This window comes from Oncorhynchus clarkii, chromosome 15 (assembly GCF_045791955.1).
Source record: "Oncorhynchus clarkii lewisi isolate Uvic-CL-2024 chromosome 15, UVic_Ocla_1.0, whole genome shotgun sequence".
Classification (NCBI taxonomy): domain Eukaryota; kingdom Metazoa; phylum Chordata; class Actinopteri; order Salmoniformes; family Salmonidae; genus Oncorhynchus; species Oncorhynchus clarkii.
Genome location: NC_092161.1, coordinates 33,941,872 through 33,954,030, shown reverse-complemented (window position 1 = coordinate 33,954,030; position 12,159 = coordinate 33,941,872). Strand labels below are relative to the sequence as shown.

The following is a 12,159-nucleotide window of genomic DNA, read 5'->3' as shown; positions in this document are numbered from 1 at the left end:
GTCTTGTTGTCTGGTGACCTAAGCTGATTCAGACAGTGACAGCAATAGACCCAGATGATCCTCTGGGAGGTCAGCATTTCTACTACAGCCTGGCACCAGAGGCTGCTAACAATCCCAACTTCACCCTCAGAGACAACCAAGGTAAATAAAGGCTTTATTATACAGCAGTAAAACCCACATCATTACCTGGACTACCATTTTCTGTTGACATAATTTCCCTTTTGTGCTTAATTCTTTAGAGTGTGGGTTTTAGGTGTGGGTTTGATGTGGGTTTGATTTTGATTTGGAATTATAGGACCAGTTTAGGTATCAAAAACAATTTCAAAAAAATATATATGCAGGTATATAAAATATATAACATTGATTTAGGCCTTTACTACTACAGCCCATAGAACCAAAATGGGGCAGCAGGGTAGCCTAGTGGTTAGCCACGCGTTGGACTAGTAACTGGAAGTTTGCAAGTTCAACCCCCCGAGCTGACAAGGTACAAATCTGTCGTTCTGCCCCTGAACAGGCAGTTAACCCACTGTTCCTAGGCTGTCGTTGAAAATAAGAATTTGTTCTTAGGTAAAATAAAATAAAAATTGCAAATTCATAAATGGCAAAAAGGGACAGTCAAAAAATAAATAATAAGAAAAAGGTGCCTGTCCTAAAAAACAAAAGTACCTGTCCTTAAAGGTGAAAAACTTACTTCATATTCCATGTGTTTTTAAAAAAAACAGTACTGATTACCATCAGACGAGTCATGTGACACTGTGGGGGGTCACGGAGAACACAATCATGTTCGAGAGAAACCTTTCGGATGCTACAGACGTGTAGCATCCGTTTACGTTCACGTGTAGCATCCGTTTACGTTCACGTGTAGCATGGGATGACTCATGGTCTGACAAACACCGCTCTTGGTAATGACTGAGTGTACATACATTAGGAACACCTTCCTAATGTTAAGCTGCACCCCACTTTTCCCTCAGAACAGCCTCAATTCATCAGGGCATGGACTCTACAAGGTGTCGAAAACATTTCACAGGGATTCTGGCCCATATTGACTCCAATGCTTCCCAAATTGTGTCAATTTGGCTGGATCTCCTTTGGGTGGTCGACCATTCTTCATACGGGAAACTGTTGAGCATGAAAAACACAGCAGCGTTGCAGTTCTTGACACACTCAAACCGGTGTGACTGGCATCCATATTTCAAATGTCTCAAGGTTTAAAAATCCTTCTTTTAACCTGTCTCCCCTCCTTCATCTATACTGATTGATGTGAATTTAACAGGTGACATCAATAAGGGATCATAGCTTTCACCTGGAATCACCTGGTCAGTTTATGACATGGAAAGAGCATGTTCCTAATGTTTTGTACACTCAGTGTATATATGTATCTAACCAGGCTCCTCTCTCTCTCTGTCCTCGATGTAGACAACACAGCATGGATCCTGACGCGGCGTGGGGGTTGGTCTCAGCAGGACCAGTCAGTCTACTACCTTCCTATCTTTATCTCAGATGGAGAGCTGCCGGTCCAGACCAGCACCAGCACCCTGACTATCCGTGTGTGTAGCTGCGATGTGGAGGGCAACGTTATGTCCTGTAATGCTGAGGCCTACCACCTACCGGCTAGTCTGAGCAGAGGGGCACTCATCGCCATACTGGCATGTATCTTCGTGATGCTCGGTAGGTCATGATCTTGTTCTTTGAAGTGATTTTCTCCACTGCTGATCTGCTTTACACGTACTTAATGAGTTACTGTATATTTGTATTGTCTTTGTATACGAGAACATCATATTCCACTCTATACAAACCCTCTTTTACCATATCTATGCGTATATTGAATGTCTTAGTATAGTACACTAACTCACCAAACTCACTGAAGCAACCATTAATAATCTTCCATATTTGGGGTTCATGTTGTATCTGACCATGTCTCTTTTTTTCTCCACTAGTGATGATCTTGCTCATGTTGTCCCTCCGGAGCCACCGTAAGAAGCCCTACCTGCACGATGAGGAAGACAACGTCCACGAGAACATCGTCCGCTACGATGACGAGGGGGGCGGAGAGGAGGACACTGAGGCCTTCGACATCGCTGCCATGTGGAACCCCCACGAGGCCCACCTAGTGGGGAAGCAGCGTCAGGACATGCTGCCCGAAATCGAGAGCCTTTCACGCTACGTTCCCCTTGCATGTGTGGGCTGGCCAGGGAGCGTTTGTGTTGGTGGAGACAGCAACGTGCAGGGGTATGTGCTATCCAAGCTCCTGGAGGCGGATTTGGACCCCTGCGCCCCACCTTACGACTCCCTACAGACCTACGCCTATGAGGGGGAGGGATCGGTGGCTGAGTCCCTGAGCTCGCTGCAGTCTGGCTGCTCCAATACTGATCATGAGTATGATTATCTCAATGACTGGGGGCCCAGGTTTAAGAAACTGGCAGAGATGTACGGGGTTCTGGAGACAAACAACCCTCCCATGTGGTAGAGGGGAGGAAGGAACAAGAGACTCACCCCTATATACACACATCTTATAGGAAGAAGAGACTGAAACATAGAGAGACTATGGCTGAAACGGAGACATGTAGATAGACAGGAACAGAGAGAGAGAGAAATAGAGAGAATGAATTTGAAAGGTGTGTTCGCCGTAGAACTGCAGAATTTGCAATAGCACCACTGAGCATCGCCTCTTCTCTATAGCCTTAGAGCTGGGTAGACTCAACCCAGAGGTGGGTTTCCTCCTAGCTGTGTAGCTGCCATCACCACCCTTCCCCAACTCCAAGAGAGGCTTGAGAGTAGCCTGGACTGACTGACTGACAGACAGCTAGCATCACAAGGCCCTCAAAGCAAAGGGCTTCAAAGCAGCACGTTAGTTAACTCTATTGGCCGACCCAGGCCCTAGCCACAGGCGCCAGCAGCTCTCTGGTCCAAAGGGTCCCATTCCCTTCAGATGAACACAAGAGAGGGGAATGAGGGGAAAACAAGGGGCTCAACATACTTAGCCTTACCTTCCTGCACACACTTACGCAGGACACAAACAAACTCTGAAATGCTGATGTCTTTTTTGTTGGTTTGTTTTGACAATATTTCGGTTAAGACTTTGCTTTTTTTATTCCAAGCCACTGACACAAGGGGAAAAAAGGAAGAGTAAGATACATTTTTGATGACCACTTTGATTTGAGAACTGCAATTTTTTCCATGAAGGGTAACTTCAATATGTGGCTGTCTCTTATTAATTAATTTATTTTTTCATGTGCTGTATTTATATTTCTTATAACTTATTTTTGGGAATCAAACAAACACTGGTTTGATGTTATCCCAAGGTTGTGGGTTCGGCATAAAATATGTTCAAATATGTTCAAGAGTTATGATGTAACATAAATGTTTCAATGGCGTCTAATTGCAATTCTGTGTTTCAAAGACAATGTTTCTCCCGGCATTTCTCAGTGTCTTGTTTCAGACATAGTAAGGGAGATGGAAACTCTGTAATCCTATTTGGATTTTAAGATTATTTGTTAAATGTATCGATTCATATTTTGTTAGTTTGAACCCTTTGTTGTTTTGCTGCTGGCTGGGAGCATAAAGCATGATCATGCATTCGTCAGGAAATGTGTGTGTCCCAAATTGCACCCAATGCAAAGTAGTGCACTATATAGGAAATAGGGTGCATTTTGGGACGCAAACACAATCTTTAAACTCTTGTTTTGAAATAAACTGTCCATGATACCACAGCAGGACTGAGGGACATTACAGTATCTGTATTTGAAATGAAGGATGGCCAGTTACCGTAAATGTTTTACTCATCATTATAAACATAGCTGGATGAGTAAAACCAGGGGATGTACGATATGGTAAAAAGCATTTCATCAGGGTATCAGGCTTAGGGGTGGAGTCCAACTCTGCCATTCATTGTTGCTTGATCTCAACCCTCGCATCCCGTCCCATAGACTTTGATAACTTTGATAATCTGCTTCTTCAAGTGCCATATGTAAAGAAGAAGAAAATGTACTTCAGCAAAACGACGCCAAATAAACAAAGGGACTTCTTTGTCAAAGATGATGTGAAATAATAGGAGGACATTTTGATCATTTTTGATTGGGCGGACTCGACTTGAAACATGTGTGGTGTCAGTTATGCTACAGTATGTGCTATTTGAATGTAGATATTTGTTGTATACTTGGTAATAAAATAAGAAAATAAAACATTTTGCTGTCATCAAGTCAAGTTGCCAAGTTGGCTGGGATTCAAAGAAATGGTTGCTGTTTTCAAGCACTGCACATGCGGAGATGGGCAATAATGGTAAATACTGCAGATGTTATCTCAAAGGGGAATTACTTTAAATGTCAAGTGCTGTGTACTTGTCTGCGACGTGGCTTTGATTATCCGCTTTTGAGAGCAAAAAAATAAAGGTGTTTAGTTACTTTTCGTACTTCAGGTATTTTAGCAATAACTATGGAGAGAGAGCGTACTTCGGAAAAATAAATCACTTCTCTCCCCTGCAAGGAACATTAGGCGGCGTTTCCCTGAAGCATGACAGAAGTGTAAGCCTTTCAAAAGATAAAGCAGCCATTTAAATATGCAATCATATATGCTAAATTGTTCTCCAGTGTTATTGCATATGACTCCATTTTCATTGCATTTCCCTCTTAAAGTACTTCATTTGCTTGACTTATTTGGTTTGGAGGCAATTGGGTTTAAAACGTTGATTAAAATCTCATTCCCCCTGTTGTCCTCATATCAGTACCTGTGCCTAAAGCATAACAGGCAACTGCATTCCATTATTTTCACAACAACAATTATACAGACGAGCTTCCCAGGTGAAACTCTAACTAAGAACATCCATTTCAGCCGTAATGGTGTAACGATAAAACAGATTCCAATTAAAAGCATGAATATGTCCCTGTTGGAATTCAAAAAGTTAACCTTGGATGTAATGGCGTTTGAGTCTGTGTTTCTCTCTAACATTGCAACCGACCAGAGGAGGCTTTTGTTTTCCATGTGTTTGATATCATTCCATTTATTCCAACCATTACAACGAGCCCATCCAGCCCACCAGCCAACCCTGCAACAGACAGACTTAGCCTACAAACAGACAATGATCCACAACTATGTTCTGTGATGCTAATGTAAGCTCAGCTAGCCTCAAATGACCTCAATGAATTAATGATACCTTTTTTTCAGAGAGGAAGGGAAGAGACGACAGGAGGGAGAAATGGAACATTGTTCACAACATTTTCTACTGCTTTTTATTCATAGCCATTGAGAAGCATACACAACACAGTGGAACACTCAAATTACAAGCCAACGGTTTTGTTTTGTCTGTACATTCAGCTCTATTCTGTGAGAACTGTTGTAGACGTGCATGTATTATAACCACATCATATTGTCCTGCATGTCATTTGTCCTGTCATTTAGTGCATGACATTTTCCATTTTGCAAAGAACACGTCCAGCCACTATATCCCTTGAAGTATATGATACATGTATACTAGAAAGAACAAGGAAAACATGGAAGTTGTAGCCAACCAGTAAAATACAGTGCACCCAATATAATTAATCAGGTAATGGAAGCATTATGCAAATTGTCAATCAGTTTAAACGAGAAGTTGTTAATTAGTATAAGTGAGAAAAACCTTTCAGACATTGTAACTTCACATTTCCCCTGAATCCTCTCTATTCTAAATCACAAATATTAATGATGTGCTGTGATTAACCTCCTTATTAATCATTCTTGCTACAGGCCTAAATCCCTTCTACAGAGCATATAGAGCATGTGTCATTATATATATAAAAAAAAACATCTCTGTCTCTAGCATCCTCCCAATTCCCTTTACTGTAGTTCCCTGCTCCTTCATCATACCCCTCCATCACTCCGCCGCCACCTTTCACGCACACAGGCATGCACACACATGCGCACACACACACATACACACACACTCTCTCGCTCTCTCTCTTTCACTCAGACACGCACACTCCTGTCCCAGTGTTATGCAGAGGCGTTGGGGGTAATTTGTCTTAAGCCTCGGTGCTCTGTCTCCCATAAGAGGGTTTCAAACTGCAGCAAAGTTAATAAGATGCCGGCTGGCTCCCTTCACTAATCCTGCCCATGGTAAACTCACAGCAGAGCAGAGGCCACTGAATCATCCTCTAATAACATGCTGTACAAAATAGAGGCACTCCCTTGATCAGCTGAAACTGGAGGAAAGGCAAACTAACTTGCACCAGACAGAAAGTGAGAGATCTGTGCAGCGTGATGGGTTATTCACACTTTATCCCTCCAAGCTACAGTGGAGCTTTTGTTTTTTGCCGTTTGGGCATTCCATTTAACTGTGTTGTGTGCTCTCTGTGTATCCAGTATAACACCAAACATTTTAAAGGCCTGGAAGGATGGATGTGTCATGGATGGACTCATACTGCACCTAGCTGCTCGTTAAAGGACTGAGGCTACATACCCAAATGTCTGCCTAATCCCTATACTAGGGTGCCATTTAGGACGCAGCCTTACTGTATAAGTAGTAATGGCTGTGTAAGAGGAGAACACATTTTCATCAGGCTAATGCCTATGCCTAATCCAAGGAAACCTTTCCCTCTATGCATTCAGATAAATGACTGCATAACAAACACAACAAACAGTCCTAGTCCTGATAGGTACCAGTTCTGCACTTTTATTATTAATGCTACCGACAGACACCTTTATCTTTATGCTGTAAGTGCATAGAAAGAAGGAATTAGATAATTGGAGAAGGGGAAGGGAGTGGGAGAAAGAGAGATGTGTGGGGTGTTAACTGCATTTATCAGAGTCTATGGGTTATGTCAGAGAAGGGTAAGTAAAACTGATATCTAACTGTCCCCTGACCCTCCTCTATATCTCCCTCCATCTCTCCATTCCTCCATCTCCTCTTCGTCCCATGCCTGCCACCTCTCCAAAATGACACATTTTTGTTGCAGGTTTCAAACAAACCATAGATGAACCCAGAGTTGCTGTTAGAAAACTGTCCAAGCTGACAGAAGCCAGATCTGACAAATTGGACATGGCACGGAGTGTATTATCCCAATACCCCCAACAACTAAATGCTACTTTCCTGCAAAGAGAAAATGAGTGGAGGAAAACTGCAAAAAAAAGAGAGATCTGGAGCATTGGGAGCATTTGTTATGAAGTCTGATCAGTGGCAGTGTGTTAGATTAGGATATGGTTCAGTGTTCAGTTTGGGGTATGTACGCAGCACACACCGATAACGTTTGTATAGAGCTGCCAATCTCACAAAACCCTCTGGCATTTTTGGGGTTGGTGCTTCTTGATTTTGCCAGTCCGTCATTCATGGCAGCGGCAGTGGCTTGTGCAGGTGGGCCTGTATGCGTTCCTGTCTGACCATTATCTAGAAGAGGGAAATGAACATGTCCGTCTCTGTGAGGTTGTTGTTACAAGCTCCTCTACTCATCTCCCTTCCAATTCTCTCCTCTGCTTTCATCTATTATCCTTTCCTTTCTCCCTCTCCTCTCTTTCTCCTGTTTCCTGGCCTGCTTGTTTTCCAGAGAACTGCCAGAGTTGTGTAAACATCTGGCCCCAGGAAAGTGGTAATTTAATAATATATTGTTGTGAATGTTGTTTATCCTGTCCTCAGGTTATTTGGCTATAAATCAAATAAAATCAAATGTAAATTGTCAAACCTTACAGTGAAATGCTTACTTACAAGCCAATGCATTTTAAAGAAAATAACAAAAAAAAGCGAGATGAATAATAGCAAAAAATTAAAGAGCAGCAGCAAAATAACAATAGCGGGGCTATATACAGGGGCACCGGTACAGAGTCAATGTGCATGGGCACCAGTGTTAACTTCTCTAGGGTAGGGGGCAGCATTCAGAATTTGGATGAAAAGCATGCCCAAATTAAACAGCCTGCTACTCGGGCCCAGAAGATATGATATGCATATAACTGGTAGATTTGGATAGAAAACACTCTAAAGTTTCCAAAACTGTTAAAATAGTGTCTGTGAGTATAACAGAACTGATTTGGCAGGCGAAAACCTGAGAAAAATCCAGGATTTAGGACACAAACTGCAGTTCCTCTGCCTTCCACTAGATGTCAACAGTCTTTAGAAATTGTTTCAGGCTTGTATTCTGGAGCATTCTGAATGCCGTGTCAGAGAGCTTTTTCATGTGCGAGACCGAGAGAGTGCGTTATTGACAACGTTATTGTCTGGTTGAAATATTATAGATAATTTAGGCTAAAAACAACCCAAGGATTGAATATAAACATTGTTTGACATGTTTCTATGAACTTTACGGATGCAATTTAGATTTTTTTTGTCTGCCTGTTTAGACTGTGATTGAGCCTGTGGATTACTGAAGAAAACGGGCAAACAAAACTGAGGTTTTTGGATAAAAAGAGACTTTATTGAACAAAAGGAACATTTATTGAGTAAAATAATGTCTTCTGAGTGCAACCATATGAAGATCATCAAAGGTAAGGGATTAATTTTATCTCTATTTCTGACTTGTGTAACTCTTCTACTTGGTTGGTTACTGTTTGTAATGAATTGTCTGCTGGGCTATGTTCTCAAATAAAATAAGGTATGCTTTTGCCGTGAAGCATTTTTTAAAATCTGACACCGTGGTTGGATTCACAAGAAGTTCATCTTTAAACCTTAAAAGTAAAATATGTTTTGTTTTCTGAATTTCTATAATGAGTATTTCTGTATTTGAATTTGGCGCTCTGCAATCTCACTGGATGTTGGCCAGGTGGGACGCTAGCATCCCACATACCCTAGAGAGGTAATATAGGTCAGATATACCTTTACATGTGTCACGTTCTGACCTTAGTTCTTTTGTTGTGACTTTGTTTTAGTATGGTCAGGGCGTGAGTTGGGTGGATTGTCTATGTTTGTTTTTGGTATTTCTGTGTTTGGCCTGGTATGTTTCTCAAGCAGAGGCAGCTGTCAACCGTTGTCCCTGATTGAGAACCATACTTAGGCAGCCGGTTTTCACCCTTGATTTGTGGGTGATTATTTTCTGTTTCGTATCTGTACCAGACAGAACTGTTTCGGTTTCATTTCGTTCTCTTGTTGGTTTTGTATTTTAGTGTTCTGAGTTCTATTAAAGAATATGAACACTTACCATGCTGCGCATTGGTCCTCACCTTCTTCCACCACAGACAACCGTTACAGAATCACCCACCAACCAAGGACCAAGCAGCATGGTAACGGGCAGCGGCAGAAATATCAAGACTCCTGGACATGGGAGGAGATTCTGGATGGCAAGGTACCCTGGGCACAGACTGGGGAATATCGCTGCCCCAGGGAAGAGCTGGAGGCAGCCAAAGCAGAGCGGCGGCATTTTGAGGAGTTGGCACGGCAGCGCAACAGAGACGAGAGGCAGCCTCAAAAATGTATTGGGGAGGGGGCACACAGGGAGTGTGGCACACGGGGAGTGTGGCTAAGTCAGGTAGGAGATCTGAGCCAACTCCCCGTGCTTACCTTGGAGAAAGGTGGACAGGGTAGGCACCTTGTTATGCCGTGAGGCGCACCGTGTCCCCGGTGCACAGGCATAGCCCGGTGCGTTACATAGCAGCGCCTCGTATTGGCCGGGCTAGAGTTGGCATCGAGCCAGGTGCCATGAAGCCGGCTTAGCGCATCTGGTCTCCAGTGCGTCTCCTCGGGCCGAGGTACATGGCACCAGCCCTACGCATGGTGTCCCCGGTTTGCCAGCACAGCCCAGTGCGGTCTATTCCACCTCGCAGCACTGGCCTGGCTACGGGGAGTATCCAGCCAGGTAGGGTTATGCAGGCTCGGTGCTCGAGACCTCCAGTGCGCCTCCACAGTCCAGTCTATCCGGTGCCTCCTCCACGCACCAGCCCTCCGGTGGCAGCCCCCTGCACCAGGCTATCTCTCCGTCTCCTCCCTACTGGTGCTGCCGCCTGCTCAGCTCTGCCAGAGTCTCCTGTCTGTCCTGAGCTGCCAGAATCTCCCGTCTGTCCTGAGCTGCCAGAGTCTCCCTTCTGTCCTGAGCTGCCAGAGTCCCCCGTCTGTCCTGAGCTGCCAGAGTCTCCCGTCTGTTCTGAGCTGCCAGAGTCTCCCGTCTATCCTGAGCTGCCAGAGTCTCCCGTCTGTCCTGAGCTGCCAGAGTCGCCCGTCTGTCCTGAGCTGCCAGAGCCGCCGGTCAGTCAGGAGCTGCCAGAGCCGCCGGTCAGACAGGAGCTGCCAGGGCCGCCCGTCTGTCCTGAGCTGCCAGAGCCGCCGGTCAGTCAGGAGCTGCCAGAGCCGCCGGTCAGACAGGAGCTGCCAGGGCCGCCCGTCTGTCCTGAGCTGCCAGAGCCGCCGGTCTGACAGGAGCTGCCAGGGCCGCCAATCAGTCAGGAGCTCCACAGTCCAGTCTATCCGGTGCCTCCTCCACGCACCAGCCCTCCGGTGGCAGCCCCCTGCACCAGGCTATCTCTCCGTCTCCTCCCTACAGGTGCTGCCGCCTGCTCAGCTCTGCCAGAGTCTCCTGTCTGTCCTGAGCTGCCAGAATCTCCCTTCTGTCCTGAGCTGCCAGAGTCTCCCTTCTGTCCTGAGCTGCCAGAGTCCCCCATCTGTCCTGAGCTGCCAGAGTCGCCCGTCTGTCCTGAGCTGCCAGAGCCGCCGGTCAGTCAGGAGCTGCCAGAGCCGCCGGTCAGACAGGAGCTGCCAGGGCCGCCGATCAGTCAGGAGCTGCCAGAGCCGCCGGTCAGTCAGGAGCTGCCAGAGCCACCAGTCAGTGGAGCTGCCGGATCCGTCCCTTACTACGGTGCTGCCAGAATCGCCCTTCACTCCGGAGCTGCCGGAATCGCCCGTTACTCCGGCGCTGCCGGAATCTCCCTTCACTCCGGAGCTGCCGGAGACTCCCGCCTGTCCGGTGCTGCCGGAATCTCCCGTCCATACGAGACCCGTTGCTAGGGTCCCCAGTCCGAGGTCGGTGGCGAGGGTCGCCGCTCTAAAGAGGCCACGGGGGGTGGGTAAAGAGACTGGCAAAGACTATGGTGGAGTGGGGTCCACGTCCCGCGCCAGGTTCGCCACCGCGGACAGACACCCACCCAGACCCTCCCCTATAGGTTCAGGTTTTGCGGCCGGAGTCCGCACCTTTGGGGGGGGGGGGTACTGTCACGTTCTGACCTTAGTTCTTTTGTTATGTATTTGTTTTAGTATGGTCAGGGCGTGAGTTGGGTGGGTTGTCTATGTTTGTTTTTCTATGAGTTGGTATTTCTGTGTTTGGCCTGGTATGGTTCTCAATCAGAGGCAGCTGTCAATCGTTGTCCCTGATTGAGAACCATACTTAGGCAGCCGGTTTTCACCCTTGATTTGTGGGTGATTGTTTTCTGTTTCGTATCTGTACCAGACAGAACTGTTTCGGTTTAATTTCGTTCTCTTGTTGGTTTTGTATTTTAGTGTTCTGAGTTCTATTAAAGAATAGGAACACTTACCACGCTGCGCATTGGTCCTCACCTTCTTCCACTATGCATAGATAATAACAGAGAGTAGCAGCAGCATTGAAGATGGGTGGGGCAATGCAAATAAATTGTCTGGATAGCCATTTTATTAGATGTTCAAGAGTCTTATGGCTTGGGGGTAGACACTGTTTAGAAGCCTCTTGGACCTAGATTTGGCGCTCCGGTACTGCTTGCAGTGCGGTAGCAAAGAGAACAGTCGATGACTAGGGTGGCTGGAGACTTGGACAATATTTGGCCTTCCTCTGACACCACCTGGTATAGAGGTCCTGGATGGCAAGAAGCTTGACCCAGTGATGTACTGACCGGTACGCACTACCCTCTGTATTGCCTTGCGGTCGGAGGCTGAGCTGTTGCCATACCAGGCAGTGATGCAACCTGTCAGGATGCTCTCACTGGTGCAGCTGTAAAACCTTTTGAGGATCTGGGGACCCATGCCAAATCTTTTCAGTGTCCTAAGGGGAATAGGGTTTGTCGTGCCCTCACGACTGTCTTGGTGTGCATGGACCATTTTAGTTTGTTGGTGATGTGGACGCCAAGGAATTTGAAGCTCTCAACCTGCTCCACTACAACCCTGTTGATGAGAATGGGGGCGTGCTCTTTCCTCCTTTTGTGTAGACCACAATCATCTCCTTCGTCTTGATCATGTTGAGGGAGAGGTTGTTGACCTTGCACCACACGGTCAGGTCTCTGACCTCCTCCCCCACATGGTCAGGTCTCATC

General features: G+C 45.9%; 1 protein-coding gene across 1 annotated transcript in view; it reads left to right on the top strand.

Annotated features, from left to right (window-relative positions):
- The window catches only part of LOC139366787 (cadherin-20-like), a 31,691-nt gene extending 27,510 nt beyond the window's left edge, over window positions 1-4,181 (top strand). The window contains exons 10-12 of the mRNA XM_071104495.1: window positions 24-141; window positions 1,417-1,668; window positions 1,938-4,181. Coding sequence (XP_070960596.1) covers window positions 24-141; window positions 1,417-1,668; window positions 1,938-2,467 — 900 coding nt within the window. The 3' untranslated portion in view covers window positions 2,468-4,181. The remainder of the gene's footprint in view (window positions 1-23; window positions 142-1,416; window positions 1,669-1,937) is intronic.
- The last annotated feature ends 7,978 nt before the right edge of the window (window positions 4,182-12,159 follow it).